General features: G+C 40.8%; 1 protein-coding gene across 15 annotated transcripts in view; it reads left to right on the top strand.

Moving 5' to 3' along the window:
* Window positions 1–15,307, top strand: part of DNAH3 (dynein axonemal heavy chain 3) — a 209,385-nt gene that overhangs the window by 155,483 nt on the left and 38,595 nt on the right. For all 15 annotated transcript variants that reach the window (XR_014254974.1, XM_082430917.1, XM_082430912.1 and 12 more), the window contains 7 exons: window positions 4,412–4,535; window positions 4,617–4,773; window positions 5,019–5,162; window positions 6,131–6,797; window positions 8,018–8,183; window positions 10,155–10,371; window positions 12,357–12,539. Coding sequence is in view for 14 of the 15 variants with exons in the window: in XM_082430917.1 (XP_082287043.1) it covers window positions 4,412–4,535; window positions 4,617–4,773; window positions 5,019–5,162; window positions 6,131–6,797; window positions 8,018–8,183; window positions 10,155–10,371; window positions 12,357–12,539 (1,658 nt within the window). In the remaining variant the exon portion in view is untranslated. The remainder of the gene's footprint in view (window positions 1–4,411; window positions 4,536–4,616; window positions 4,774–5,018; window positions 5,163–6,130; window positions 6,798–8,017; window positions 8,184–10,154; window positions 10,372–12,356; window positions 12,540–15,307) is intronic.

Here is a 15,307-nt window from a genome sequence, read left to right as displayed (position 1 = left end):
ATATATATATATATATATATATTTATATATATATATATATATATATATATATAATACTTATGTACTGACATGTATATTTTCCTTTTTAAAAAAAAATGCCATATATATATATTGAAAAGAGTTTTGGGGAAAATGGCAGCAACTGTGCCAGAATCATCATTTTTGGCTCTTCCCGAATTCCCATAAACAGAGCAACTAGATAGCAAAACCAAAAACCTATAAACAACATTTACAACAAAACTAGTTGCAGAGTATTCCCCACATATTCTAAAGTATAATTGGTGGGAACAAACCACTGGCAGCTACAACACCCACATGTTATCTGCATCTGTGTGGGAGAAAGCAGAGGGAAGTATTGAGACATCTAACAGACCTGAGAATGGTTGAAACCAAAAGTAGCAAACAGGTATTCTCTGATAAGCATGGCAGCCAATTTGAGAATAGGAGCTGAAGTTGGCAGGACTTTTACCTTCTCAAATAACAAGTAAGCACAATGAACCTGCAGTGAGCTCTGAGGGACTAGAGCATTATAGCCAGTTGTGATTTCTTGAAACTAACCACCCAGGTCTCCCATACAAGGCGAGACCCTACACTGAAGAGAAACTGGAGTTGAATCAGAATTGAGCAAGTTAAGATTACTAGAAACAAAGGAAAGAGAAGGTCAAAATGAGAGTGAGAGAGAGGAACAGAGGCAGGAAAGTTCAGAAAGCAAGTCACTATATTTTTGAACACTTAAGAAATCAACAGAAAAGGAAACTTTGTGGAGTTAGAAAAGCCATCTGAGTCAAGCCTTCTCTAATTGCATATATAAAAATGAGCAAAGAAAAGTATTGAGGTCATGTTTCATAAAAATTAATGTAGGAAGGAAGAGAATAGAGAAAAACACCCCTACTTCAAAAGCACAACAGAAAGACATACTTTAAAAACTTTAATCTATTACTTCAAAATAATCTGAAAGACATTGATGAGATAATACAAGACAGGAAAGAATGACATAAATCAGAATTAGAAAAACTTAGAAATGAATGATGGAACTCAAGAATTAGGGAAAAAAAGTTACCTTAGAAATGAAGCCAAAACTAAAAGGAGCAAAAATAGAATAAATACAATCAGTAATGCCTTAAGAAATAAAAAATTAGAAGGAATTTTTTAATCAGAAAAAATATAAAGACATACTACAACATGGATGAACCTTAAAGACATTATTTTAGTGAAATAAGCCAGTTATAAAAGGACAAATATTGTATGATTCCACTTATATGAGGTACTCAGGTTCACAGAGACAAAAAGTAGACTGGTTGTTACCAGAGGCTAGGGAGAGGGAAATGGGAAGTTAGTGCTTAATGAGTTTCAGTTGCAGAAGGTGAAAAGATTCTGGAGATAGGTGGTGGTGATGTTCACACAACAATGTGAATGTGCTTGATGCCACTAAACTGTACACTTAAACAATGGCTAAAATGGTAAATTTTATGTTATGTATATTTTATCACAATAAATTTTTTTTCAAGAAATGAAGAAAGGAACTAAAAGGTTTGAGAGAAAGTAACAAATATTAAAGTTAGGTAGAGAAAATCCAACATACAACTAACAGGAGTGTCTAAAGAAGAAAACCGAAGTTTCTTCAAAGAAGAAAACAGAACTAATAATAAAAGCTATAATCCAATAAAATGCTCCCCCAAAAAAAGTATTTTTGAAAATTACATATTGAAAAAGTACATTGTGTACCTAAGAATACAGACTCAAAAATGATCATTACCAAAACTAGTAAAATCACTGGACTTTAAAGAAAAAGAAAATTAGATCATCTTAAGAATTTTCAACTGCAATCTTTATGCTAGAGAAAATGGAATAACATATTTATGATACTTGAGGGAATACAATGAGAGTCAAGGCTTTTATTGCCAGCAAAGCTAACCTTCAAGTATAAAATAAAAACTATTATCAACATGCAAGAACTCAGAGACTTATTTCCGTAAGCCCTTTCTCAGGAATCTATTAGAAAATGGGTTTCACATGATCAAAATAGCTATAAAGAGATCAATATAACAACTGGTAGTGAGCATTACTTAATGTGGTTATTTGTTGAACTAAGACTACATGGGAGAGATTATAACATATAAAGCCTACATGATTTGATGATGTAGATATTGAACAGTTGAAAATGGAGTGGGATGAGGATAGCACATACAAGAAGTTTTAAACTCTTCAGTTATTGTAATTGGTGGCGGTCATATAGTCTTATTCTGAGTGTGTTGTATGTATAAAGTGGGATTATATGAATGAGTAACTATAGCATTTTCTATTTCTACTGTCCCTTGTGTCCTTGAGAACCAGGACTCAGTGTGGAGAAAAGGAAATCAAGATGTAATATAGAAGAAGTTAAGAAAAAGCTCTGGAGTCGTAAATTTGAAATATCAGTACTGACTCATGTTCCAGGTCTAAAAAGTAATAACCAACTCATTAACAATAAGAATTCGTAGCACCCAGACTGTGGTCTTGAAATCCAGTTTCCTACTAAAATAAACCAGGCTTCTTGGAGAAATGGCTTATTACATGTCTGGGGCAGGAAATATACAAGATATGCCTGTAACGTCTTCATATATGCCTGTAACGTTTTCATGTATCCAATCATGAGAAAGCTTTCAAAGACTACAGAGTCATGTCAAAAGCATTCAGTTAACAACACAAGGAGGCTCTAACTGGCAAATATGGGGAAATTTGAGCTTCAACAATGATAGTAATTTAAATGGATTGAAATTTATCGAAAGATATTTAAATCTATGAATCAGTAGTAACAATCATAGCTGGCCATCTTCAGAGGATGATAAAAAACCAGTTCATTATCTTGAAAACTGATAAATAAATGGAAAGAAGCAAGCATTTATTTTGACTTTCTTATATGAAGTATACCACTGTATAAGCAAATAGTAGATGAAGGAAAGTGTCCCTTTCTAAAAATATTCCTAATATTTTAATAAACTATATAGTAAATGAAAGAGAAATGATAGAATATCACCATTTTGCAAACTTCAGTGAATTAATGGATCTAGCCATTGAGAATCAGTAGCTACCAACATTGCAGAGGGAGAGACAACATCATGTGCCCTCTGATGAAGGACTACACCACCACCTATGGTCTGGCCAAAGAGATGGAACCTGAATCTGATTAAGTCTCTGGATACAGCTGCAAATTGGTAGGAAATACGAAGGGCAGAGGAACCAAATAAACTACACCATGAATATGCAATCAACAAAATCCTGACTGTGGACACTTCTACAGATCAAACAGTCCAGCTATTCAGTAGACAGAAGATAAAAGAAACGGTTGGAGGGGGGAACCTATAGATTAAAAGAGACTTAAAAGACATATCAATTTTTTTAAATTAGCGAGATTAAACTCTGGTATCTAGAAATGAACACATGGTTAATAAAGATGCAAGATAGCAATTACTTTAAAAGTCAGGATAGTGGCAACCTTTGGAGGGAGAAATGGAGAGGTCTGTGATTGGGATGGGATATATGGAGGGGCTTCTGTGGAGGGCTGGCAAAGTTGTATTTCTTGACATGGATGGTAGATGTAAGGATGTTAACTTTATAATGATTCACTAAACTATACATTTGTTTTGTGTCGTTTTCTATATCTGTGCTTTACTTTATATAGAAAAATACTTTTAAAAAAAGATATGCAGGCAAATCTATAGAGACAAAAAATAGATTGTTAGTTGCCAAGGGCTGCAGGGAAATGGGGAGTGACTGCTAGTGGGTAAAGGATTTCTTTTTGGGGTGATGTAAATGTTCTGCTATTGACTGTGGTAATGGTTGCACAACTAAAATACTAAAAAATCATTGAATTGTGTACTTTAAATGGATGAATTGTATAGTATGTGAATTACATCTCAATAAAGCTGATACATAGTATAACTATAAATATATGGATATCTAACATTGGGTACCTAGATACAGATATAGAGATGTAAGAATGTCAGACTAACCGTGAGGAGGGGAGAGAGAATGGATTTCATGTGTGGGAGGTAATGGATACTTTCTATAAAAGTATTTCTGAATTGTTTGATTATTTTACAATGATCATATATTTCCTTCACCTTTTAACAACCTTGAGCACTGGACTAGCTCTATTACCAGAACTTCTGCAGTCATGGAGACATTCTGTATCTGTGCTGTGCAATACAACAGCCACTAGTCACATGTTATTCTTGAGAAGTTGAAATGTGGCTAGTGGGACTGAGGAAATAAATTTTAATGTTATTTAATTTTCATAAGGCTGCCATATTGGACAGCACAGCTCTAGGACATTAAGGCAGAGGGAAAACTCTTCTATATCTCAGGATCTCTAGGCCCAGGAGGTAAGTGTGAGAATATATGCACACTCACACCTGTGCATGTTTTCCAGGACGATTCACTCGCCATCTGAATGTCATTTCCATCAATGCCTTTGAGGATGACATTTTAACCAAGATTTTCAGTTCAATCGCTGACTGGCACTTTGGAAAAGGGTTTGATGTGATGTTCTTAAGGTAAGAGGTTCCTGTGTTATTGGCCTGGGGTCCTCAGTTCTGGCCCCTCTTTAACTGGTCTGCCTTCTCCTTCCTCCCAAGGTATGGAAAGATGCTGGTACAAGCTACGATGACAATTTATAAAGCTGCAGCGGAGAATTTCTTGCCAACTCCCTCCAAGTCACACTATGTCTTTAACCTGCGGGACTTCTCACGGGTGATCCAAGGGGTATTGCTCTGCCCTCACACCCACCTGCAGGTCAGCCGCTATCATTTCTGTTATCAAGTTCATTCAGTGATATCCTTGGCTACATGGAATATACAATGATAAGAGTAATATCTAACTTCTATCAAGCATTTAATCTATGCTAAGCATTGTGCTAAGTATTTTGTAAGCATTATCTCATTAAAGCCCCATATCGACCCCAGGATTTAGAAACTATTTGAGAACTACCACCTCAGTCACCACCTGCCATTTATTCAAATAATTAACTGGATTTTCAGGATGTAGAAAAATTTATCCGGCTTTGGATCCATGAGGTTTACCGGGTCTTCTATGACCGTCTGATTGATCATGAGGACAGACAGGTCTTTTTCAACACGGTGAGGGAAACCACCTCCAATTGCTTCAAGCAGTCTGTGGAAAAGGTAAGCCAGACCCTGTGATCATTTGGCCTCAGAAATTGCCCCAAATATTTGATCATGCTAGTCTCAGATTTCAGATTGTCTTCCTACTAGAGACTTACAGCTCCACTTTCTGAATCTCAAGAAACAGTGTATTGAGCCAACTAGTCACTCAATTTGGTGATATAATAGTTGGCCCAATTTCACTTCACTTCCCTGGTAACATATAAGTTTGGATACATTCAAACTTATGGTTTATGATATGATGTTATTGTTTATGATTAATGTAAAATGCATTTTCAAGGTCAGTTAATTTGCGAGTTGAGAAATAAAAACACCATGAATTTTCATGGTTTGATTGATGCCCTGGTAAAGCCCGAGTGAAAGATTGTCATGGTTTCCCATTTCTAAATATTTTCTCTTTTCTATTTTGATATAAGAAAAGTTTTAAGCCTGTGTATTTGCATCATCTAGTTCTACCTCTATTCTTAAGAAGCTACGATTTCTCCATAGAAAAAATTGCAAGTGTTTCATGTTGCATCCAGAGGCCAAGTGCAGAAGCACTGCCAGTTTCTAATATCAGGAAGAAGAGGCATCTAAAACATTTCTACTCTAGGTACAGAGTGGGGACCAGGGAAATGCCTGCACTTCTATTCGGTGAAGGAGCAAGTACATTAAAAATGATGTCATCTTTCGACTACCTCCTCTTAGGATCTTACAATCTGACCACCAATGTTTTAATCACTTAGCAAACAGATTGACCCTTGCTTTCACACTCTTTTCTCAAATGTCCTTTCATCATAGTCTTTACAACCACGAGATCCACATATTTTGTTTAAAGAAAAAAAAAAAAAAACTGTTGATGAACCATGACTTTGAAGAATGCTCAGAGGAAACAAATACATCCCCTACTCCCTCCCTCTACACCTCCCAGTACCATGGTGGCTGGGGCTACTGGCTGAATGCCTAACTGAGACTTACCTTTCCCACAGGTCCTCATCCACCTGTCACCCACTGGAAAGATAGTTGATGATAATATCCGTAGCCTCTTCTTTGGAGATTTCTTCAAGCCAGAAAGTGACCAAAAAATCTATGATGAGATCACTGACTTAAAACAGCTCACAGTGGTCATGGAGTATTACCTGGAAGAGTTCAACAACATCAGCAAGGCCCCCATGTCCTTGGTCATGTTCAGGTTCACCATTGAGCACATCTCCAGGATATGCAGGGTCCTGAAGCAGGACAAAGGCCACTTGCTCCTGGTGGGCATTGGGGGCAGTGGGCGGCAAAGTGCCAGCAAACTGTCCACATTCATGAACTCATATGAGCTGTACCAGATCGAGATCACTAAGAGCTACTCAGGCAATGACTGGCGAGAGGACCTGAAGAAGGTCATGCTACAGGTCGGTGTGGCCTCCAAGAGTACTGTGTTCCTCCTCACCGATAACCAGATCAAGGACGAGTCATTCATTGAGGACATCAACATGCTTCTGAACACGGGAGACGTGCCCAACATCTTCCCCACTGACGAGAAGGCTGACCTTGTGGAGAAGATGCAAATGGCAGCAAGGACAGAAAGTGAGAAGATCGAAGCCACTCCTCTTTCTATGTATAACTTCTTTATTGAGAGAGTGAAAAACAACCTTCACATTGTCCTTGGTAAGAAGAAGCAAATTCAGTTTGCCCTTTTCCTCTGGGTATTTCAGGATCTCCTGTGCCTTAAGCCCGTTCCTCTTACAGTGGTGCCAGGAATGATCCAGCCAAGGCACTCACTCGCCCACAGGTCAGTGCCTAGAATTCCTGTGGAAACTTCGACTCTCCTGAACAACTGTTTTAAACCTGTTCCACTCTCCTCAGTTCTCTGAATTCTCCTCTGAACCCTCTCCTTCCTTTTAGTACATTACCCGGCAACCTCACAGAACAGCACCTGGAGTTCTTCTCTCTATGAACGATATCTCCAATCTATCTAGAAACTTAGGGGTCGTGTTTAATACTTCTCTCTTGTTACCATGTCCTGTCAATTTTTGCCTTCTCTCTCGCATATCTACCCACTTATCTCTATCTCTGCCACCTTCATATTAGCTAAGCCTCTATCGTCTCACTCAGACCTCACCTCTATAGCCTTCTAACTGTTCTATGTCCACTCTCTCCATTCCAGGCCTTTATGTTCCATTGAGTCAGGATGGGGATTTTTTTTTCATGTATTGCAAATGTGATCATTGTATATTTACACACATACACAAATTAAAACACCTAAATTGCTTTCTATTCAGATAAAGACCAAAATTGCTAACCTATAGTTTTATAAGGCCACCTGCCAGACTGTCCCCTGCATCCTCTCCACTCTCATCTCCAACCAAGTTTCCCCTTCTCTCTTTTTTAGCCACGCTGACCTCCTCACACTTTCACCTGTGCATTATGCTTCCTCCCACCACACTGGGTCTAAATAAACAGTGAACGGAATTTGGGGCATAGAATCCGACCTTTGTGGTTGGATGCGGATGAGGTCAGAAACAAGCTGATGGCCCCACAGCTCCCTTATGTCTGTGAGTCAGAACAAACAGAGCACGTGGGTCAAAGGGCTTAAACCACTCTGGCTATGTGACCTTAAGGATCTGGAAGGAACAGTGTGGATACTGGAGACGAGCCAGAAGGTATTGTAATAAACTGAATTCCCATCACAAAGTTTCCTGAAAATATCCCATGATTCCCCTGTGCTTCCCAGGCACTCATCCTGACTATTCCCAATCACACCCTGGAGTGCCAATAGGAAACATGACTGCTCCCTTACCCCACCAGAATCCTTGGAAAGACCTGCCTGTCCCTTTCAGCCTCATTGACTTGGAGAAAGAGAACTAACAAAGTCTACTTTTCATTAGCCATGAGTCCGATTGGGGACACCTTCCGGAACCGCCTGCGGATGTTCCCTTCCCTGATCAATTGCTGCACAATTGACTGGTTCCAGTCTTGGCCCACAGATGCCCTGGAATTGGTAGCCAACACATTTCTAGAAGATGTGGAGCTCGATGACAATATTCGGATAGAGTAAGTGTTAGCTGCATTTTAGTACGGCAGCCAAATATTTCAAATGAAAATCTAGATATTGGCTCTATTCTTGTTGCTGTTTCAAAACTTACCATTTTATGTGTAGAAAATGTCTTATACTTTTAAATCACATTTAGATATTTAATAAAACACCTTTGCTGAAAAAGAATAACATTTCATTGTTCAGAATTGTCCTAGAGATGCACTGTTGTCATAGCTATGAGAACCTGGATATAATACTATAGCTATTTCAATAGTCTTAGAGCATGCATTCTCAAGAGGGGTGATATTGCTGCCAAGGGGATGAAAACTGGTTCTCGTGAGGGTTTTTTGTTATGAAAATAACTTACTCTTTTTTTGTATAAAGCACAGATATACAAACGAAAAAAAAAAAGCACTGAATTTTGGCTACAGTAAGAGAAGGGTTAAGACTGTTGACCACTCTAGGTGTCCCATGAAGACAGGGGTCATATCACCTTCTTGTATACTTCTGTAGCCTTAGTGCCTAGCAAGTGCCTGGTACATAGTAGGTTCAATTACTGGTTATTAAATGAATGAATAGAAAGTGAAGAAATAGGTAGCGGTCAGAATATTCATGGCTTTTAAGAACTTTGAACTTTGTTCTCTAGGCCAGAAGACCCTTAACCTGGGTCCATAGGCTCATGAACAGAATTCAGGGGGACAGTGAATGTGAGTAGGGAAAAAGTACATCTTCATTTTCACTGACATCTAACTGATACTTTGCATTTCTTTCAATGATGAATGTAGGCAATAAACCCTACATGTAGGATTGTGTGACTTTGTTACCAGTAGGAATCACAGTTATTTTCTGTCTAATAATTCTAATATCTATCTAATAATTCAGTCATTACAGATGCCCCAAATATATCATTTCCTTCAAAATGATGGTAGTTGTTAGATCTGCTGTCCAATCTTACTATTTAATGCCACAGTCGGCAAATGATGATCCACGGGCCAAGTCTAGTTCACAGCCTATTTTCGTAAATAATGTTTTATTGGGAAACAGCCATGCACACTACAGTGGCAGAGTTGAATAGTTGCTCTTGAGACCATGTGGCTCACAAGGGCTAAATTTTTCTTTTTTTTTTAATTTTTGGCTGCGTCGCGTCTTAGTTGCGGCACATGGGATCTTGGTTGAGGCATGCAGGATCTTTCGTTGCAGTGCACGGGCTCTTTGTCATGGCGCACAGGCTTCTCTCTAGTTGTGGCGTGCGGGTTTTCTCTCTCTAGTTGTGGTGCGCAGGCTCCAGGGTGCGTGGGCTCTGTAGTTTTGGCAAGTGGTTCCAGAGCACATGGGCTCTGTAGTTTGCAGCACACGGGCTCTCTAGTTGAGGCGCGTGAGCTCAGTAGTTGTGGTGCGGGCTTAGTTGCCCCGCGGCATGTGGGATCTTAGTTCCCTGACCAGGGATCAAACCCACGTCCCCTGCATTGGAAGGTGGATTCTTTACGACTGGACCACCAGGGAAGTCGTCCCACAAAGCCTAAAATATTTACTATCTGGTCCTTACCAGGAAAAGTCTGCTGATCCCTGATTTCATGCATAAATAAAAGCACACGTATTACTATATCATAAATTTGGTTTTTAAAATATTTTGAAAACGCTTTCAACATAATTGGTTTCCTTTGTAACCCTCTATATATTATTTTATGCATTTTAAAACATTATTCTGCAAAGTCCAGAGGCTTCACCAGACTGACAAAGGTTAAGAACTCCTGCTTAAGCCCTGGTGAGTCACAAAAGTGATTAAATTACCTAATCAAAAATCATCCTAGTAAGAATATATACTTACCCAATCATTCTCGAGGCTCTGTTGACATGCTTCAGAGAATTTGGGATTCTACTGGGCCATAGTGAGTGGCTTTCTCACATCCTCACGTCTGTGAACCAAGGCTGTACTGCATCTCTCTGGAGCAAGCTGGGCCTGCCTAACCACCTTGTGTCCTCGGCAGGGTCATCTCCATGTGCAAATATTTCCAGGAGAGTGTGAGAAAGCTGTCGCTTGATTATTACAACACACTTCGCAGGCACAACTACGTTACCCCCACCTCCTACCTCGAATTGATCCTAACCTTCAAGACGCTCCTGAATAGGAAGAGGCAAGAGGTGGATATGATGAGGAACCGCTACCTGACAGGCCTGCAGAAACTTGAATTTGCCGCTTCACAGGTGAGCGCTGCCAAAATAGTACAGGGACAAAGAGGTCCAAGACTAATTGGATGCGGTAAAGCACTTGTTCAGGTGCAGAAGTCAAGAGAACACCAAATAAAATAAAGACAGCCTCTGACCCTGTGCTCGCAGAACTCACCTCACTTGCTTGGCCTAAACCCAGCCCTGTCTGTCTTTAAGATTTTGATGTTGTGTTCATCATGGATCTTTGTGAACTAATTTTAACTTTTTACAACATTACAGTAAAATACTATTTATCTTGAATACTGAGTTTTTTGGAGCCCCCTTAAATTTTGTGCCCAAGGCAAGTGCCTTACTCACCTCACCCTTGCCCCAGCCCTGGATACTCTCGTGGGGAACTGGGCAGAATAAGGCAGTGGTTAAGAGCAGGGCCTGGACTCAAATTCCAGCTTTATAACTTATCAGCTATAGAACCTTGAAGATGTTATTTCACCTCTTAGGGCCTTAGTTTCCTCTTCTATAAAAAGAAGTGATAATAACAGTCTTCACTTCATAGGGCTATTATGAAGATTAAATGAGCTGACACAAGTGTAACCCTTAGCAAAATGCCTGGCATATAAATTAGTAATTGACTTGTGCTTGAGCCACTTGACAAAACCATATTAAGATGTGGATTTTCAGCACCAGTAAAGAACTAAGGAAGGGATAATATGTATATGTATAACTGATTCACTTCGTTATAAAGCAGAAACTAACACACCATCGTAAAGCATTTATACTCCAATAAAAACGTTAAAAAAAAAAAAAAAAAGAACTCAGGCAACTGAATGGTTTGCAGTAGGTTGACCTGTCACTGAGTACAGCAGACCCACCAACATGCAGCACAGGGATGGGAAAGAACATCAGAGGTGCCTCTGTTGCTCTGCTCCTGCAGTTGCTGGGTCCAATTCAGGGTCCTTAGCTTTTAGAGAGATGTTGAAAATTGGAGTCTATCCAGACAAGGGTGAGCAAACTGTGTTGAGCAGCAAAATGACCTGAGACAGTCTAGACCAGTAAAGAGACTGTGGTGCCAGTTAACATTACTGAAGCCCTACCACGTGCCTGGTGCTGTATATGAGGAAAGTACTGTTATCACCACATTACACACAAAGAGACCAAGGACCCAGAGATGCCAGGCAACTTGCCCATGATCACACAGCTTCGTGAGTAGCTGATGCAAGTTGTGAGGCCAAAACTGAAACTTAGATCTGCATGACTGCAGAGTCTGTGTTCCTAACCAGGCCAGCATGCTATGCTTCTTCTCTCATGTGGGCTTTCTGTGGACAGTGGGTTCAAGGTCATGAAACTCTCTTCAGATAAGCATCTGAGCTGCCTTAGAAGGCAGAATCAGGACCAGTGGGGAAAAACTGCCTGGGGGTAAATTCCAGCTCCTTATCAGGAAATCTAATGTGTTCAGCTGCCTGAAAAATGGCCCAGCTCCCCTGAGAGGTGGCGAGCTCCCCACCATTAGGAGTGTTCAAACAGTGGCCAGAAAACTACTTGGCAGGAATTTTCTAGAGAGCATCAGACTGTTGGGGAAAAATGGCCTTGAAAGTTCCTTCTATCCCAGCTCTCTCAGCCATGTATGATTCCTTCACAGCCTTAAAAAATGTAGGGTTTTTTTTCCCCCTAACTTACTTTTGTTCTGTCTTTCGCTGCCCCCAACACTAGAGTGTAGGCTCAATGCAGGAGGAATATCTTTTTCTGTGTTGTGTCTTTAAAAACATTTTTTGTTTACTGTTATATGTATAGTGCCTGCCACAGAGCTTGGTAACGACAACACATAGCATGAACTCAGTAACGAAATATTGAAAGATCAAAGAGAGAAACTCCAGCCAACAAATATGTACCCAGTACCATTAAAATCATTAGTATTTTCTGCGTGTGTCATAGGTTAGAGCATCGTTTCAACTTTTGCCAGCCATGCCATTTTCGGCATTGACATAGCTGACCCTGCACCCCTCCCACCTTCCTCTCCTTGCTAGGTGGCCGTCATGCAAGTAGAACTGACTGCCCTCCAACCCCAACTCATTCAGACCTCTGAGGAGACCGCTAAGATGATGGTGAAAATTGAAGGGGAGACGCGAGAAGCCGATGCCAAGAAACTTCTGGTGCAAGCCGATGAAGAAGAAGCCAATGCTGCTGCCGCCACTGCTCAAGGAATCAAGGTATAAACTGCTGAGAGAGAAGAAAGGGAACCAGCATTTTCAGGGTTCATCTCACTAGAGCCTAACAAAGGCTTGCAGAATGTGCATGGTCATGCCCATCCTGCAGAGGAAAAAAGTGAGGCTTGAAAGGATGCTTTCCCAGCATCACATAGCTAGTAAATGACACCTGGCTCTCTCCAGGAAGCATTATTGTTTTACAAATACTCTCCATCTCACTCAGAGTCAAGTCCTATAAGCCCCAACAAGATCTAACCTTATCTCTTGTTACCTTCCCCTCATTGACTCTTCTGGCCACACCAGCCTCCTAGCTATTCCCCAAACAAACACAAGGCATGTTCCCATCCCAGGGCCCTTGCACTGGCTGTTCCCTCTGGCTATCTCCTTCACCTCAATCACGTTTTTGCTCAAATGTGGCTGGCATGTCATAGGTGTGGAGTAAATATTTGTCAAATGACAGATTGTTGAATCTAGAGGACCCCATTTGAAGGTAATTCTTATACCAAAGAAGAACAGTCCTGGGAAGGGCTTCACCTATATTCAGATATTAGAAGAAAATCTGATTAATGTGCATGTTATATACTTCCCCAAGCACTTTCAAGTATACGGTTCCATTATCACAATGACTTTGGACTTACTAATGACAGGCATCAATGTCTAGACGTCAACAACACTGAGGTTCAGTGGTAAATTGACTTTGCAGAGCTGCACAGCTAGTTGGTAGGATCAGACTCCAAGGCTCTTGGCACTTAGCTGAAGATGCTTGTCCCTGTGTCTCCACTTAGCAGTTAGAAAATTCTTCTGACCATTCTTCAAACAAGAGCTTGCTTCCAAATAAAATGGTTTGCTTACATTGGTCGATTCTTTTTAAGCTAATGGATCATTTCTTTCCCCCGTAACAAGGATAATAAATGATGTCAGGAGTACTGCAGGGTTGATTACATTTCATCCGCAAGCACTGTGCTTCACATGCCTCAAACAGCCCTGCTGCTCTGTGCACTGCTAAGCCACAGAGGTCATTTTTATTTTATTTTTTGGGGTGTTTTTTTGGGGGGGGGGGCCTGTGTCAGGTCTTAGTTGCGGCCCACACGCGGGATCTTCATTGTGTGGCACGTGGGCTCCAGAGTGTGCGGACTCACGCGCTTCTCTCTAGTTGTGGCTGGCGAGCTCAGTAGTTGCGGCGTGCAGGCTTAGTTGCCCCACCCTGCGGCATGTGAGATCTTAGCTTCCCGACCAGGGATCAAACCTGCACCCCCTGCATTGTAAGGCGGATTCTCAACGACTGGATGACCAGAGAAGTCCCCACAGAGGTCATTTTTAAATTATAATATTTTTTTATCATAGAAACAAATGGTGTCATAACACATACAAAAGAATTTTTAAGAGCTCAACTTTAACACCTTTCAAATTTTCCAAGTTTTCCTCTAGTTCCTGTCTATACACGTGGATAGTTTTGTTATTGCAATCATAACATAACTGTGATTTGCTTTACGCTTTTTAATTTCCTTAACAGCTTATCACAAATGTTTTTCCAAAATGTCATATAATCATTTTTAATGACCATTTTAAGTAGGTGCTTCACCTATCAAGTAGCCATTCCCCTATTGGGCATTGAAGTCTGTTCCTTCCTGCCTTGTTTTCAGTGTTTCCAGAGTATCAGCTGGAATCTCTCAACAGAGCTTTGGAGTTTTAAAAATGCGAATGCCCAGACCCCACCCAGACTGAATGAATCAGAATCCCTGGGTGTGGAGCCTGACCATGAGGATGCCCTAAATGCTCCTCGGTGACTCTGATGCAGAGTCAGGGTTGAGAATCACTGCTAGAGATAATGTTACAATGAGAGGCCTTTTGAGTCACTTAACAAACAAACTTGCTAGAATCCAGGCCTTACCCTTAGGAAAGAAGCAGAGCTACCGGGCCACTGGGAGGCATAATGTGAATGCGGACCACTAGTTGTCTGGCACATTATAAGAAAGGAACACAGAACTGTCAATAATAGGACACCAGGGGCGCCTGGGAGGGTTGAAATCTACTGAGAATCCAAAGATGTAGCTGAGCCAATACCCGTAGTCTCCTCTGCCACCAAACCCTTTCTGAAGCTGGTCATGAGAAGCAGCAGGGGTCAGCTCTGGTCCTTCCCCTTGTCTTGCACTCTGGCACATATCCTAGGGCTGAAGAAGGGGCAAATTGAGTTGCCCCTGGAACTGAGCCATTCTTACCATCCAAAGCAGGACGTTCCATTTTGATACTGGGGATATCTAACGTGGCTCATCAGGGGGTGGGGGTTAATATAAGGAAGCCAAATAAAACCTTGCTATAAGTTTATAGGAAAAGCAGAAAACCTAAAATAAAGAATCTGTGATATACACACGCGTGTATATATACACATGTGCACACACCTGTATGTAAGAAGGTGGAACCTCCTTTATTTTGTTTGCTTATCACAATAAACGTGCAGGACATAGACTTCGACACATGCTGCTTTTAACATTCTCTTGTGAAGTTTCACTTCAGTCATGGCTGTGTGATCAGTCCCTGCGCTGGGAGACTAACAGAAAATTCACTGAGTGGGGAGCCAGGGGCCCAGGGTTGGAGCTTGGCTCATTGACTAACCAGCTTTGTGACATTGGCTAACTCATTTTACCTCTCGAGTCCTCGTTTCATTGTTGTTGTTGGAGGAGGATTTGGTAATTGAACTGCTAAATGCAGTTGTATTTGCAGGGGACTGGGTCCAGCCCTCCCCACCCCCCCGGCCCCCGACCCCACAGATA

Source organism: Balaenoptera physalus, assembly GCF_965194825.1.
Source record: "Balaenoptera physalus genome assembly, chromosome: 16".
Lineage (NCBI taxonomy): Eukaryota > Metazoa > Chordata > Mammalia > Artiodactyla > Balaenopteridae > Balaenoptera > Balaenoptera physalus.
Note: the sequence above shows the minus strand (reverse complement) of the source record. Positions and strands in the feature narration are given on the sequence as shown.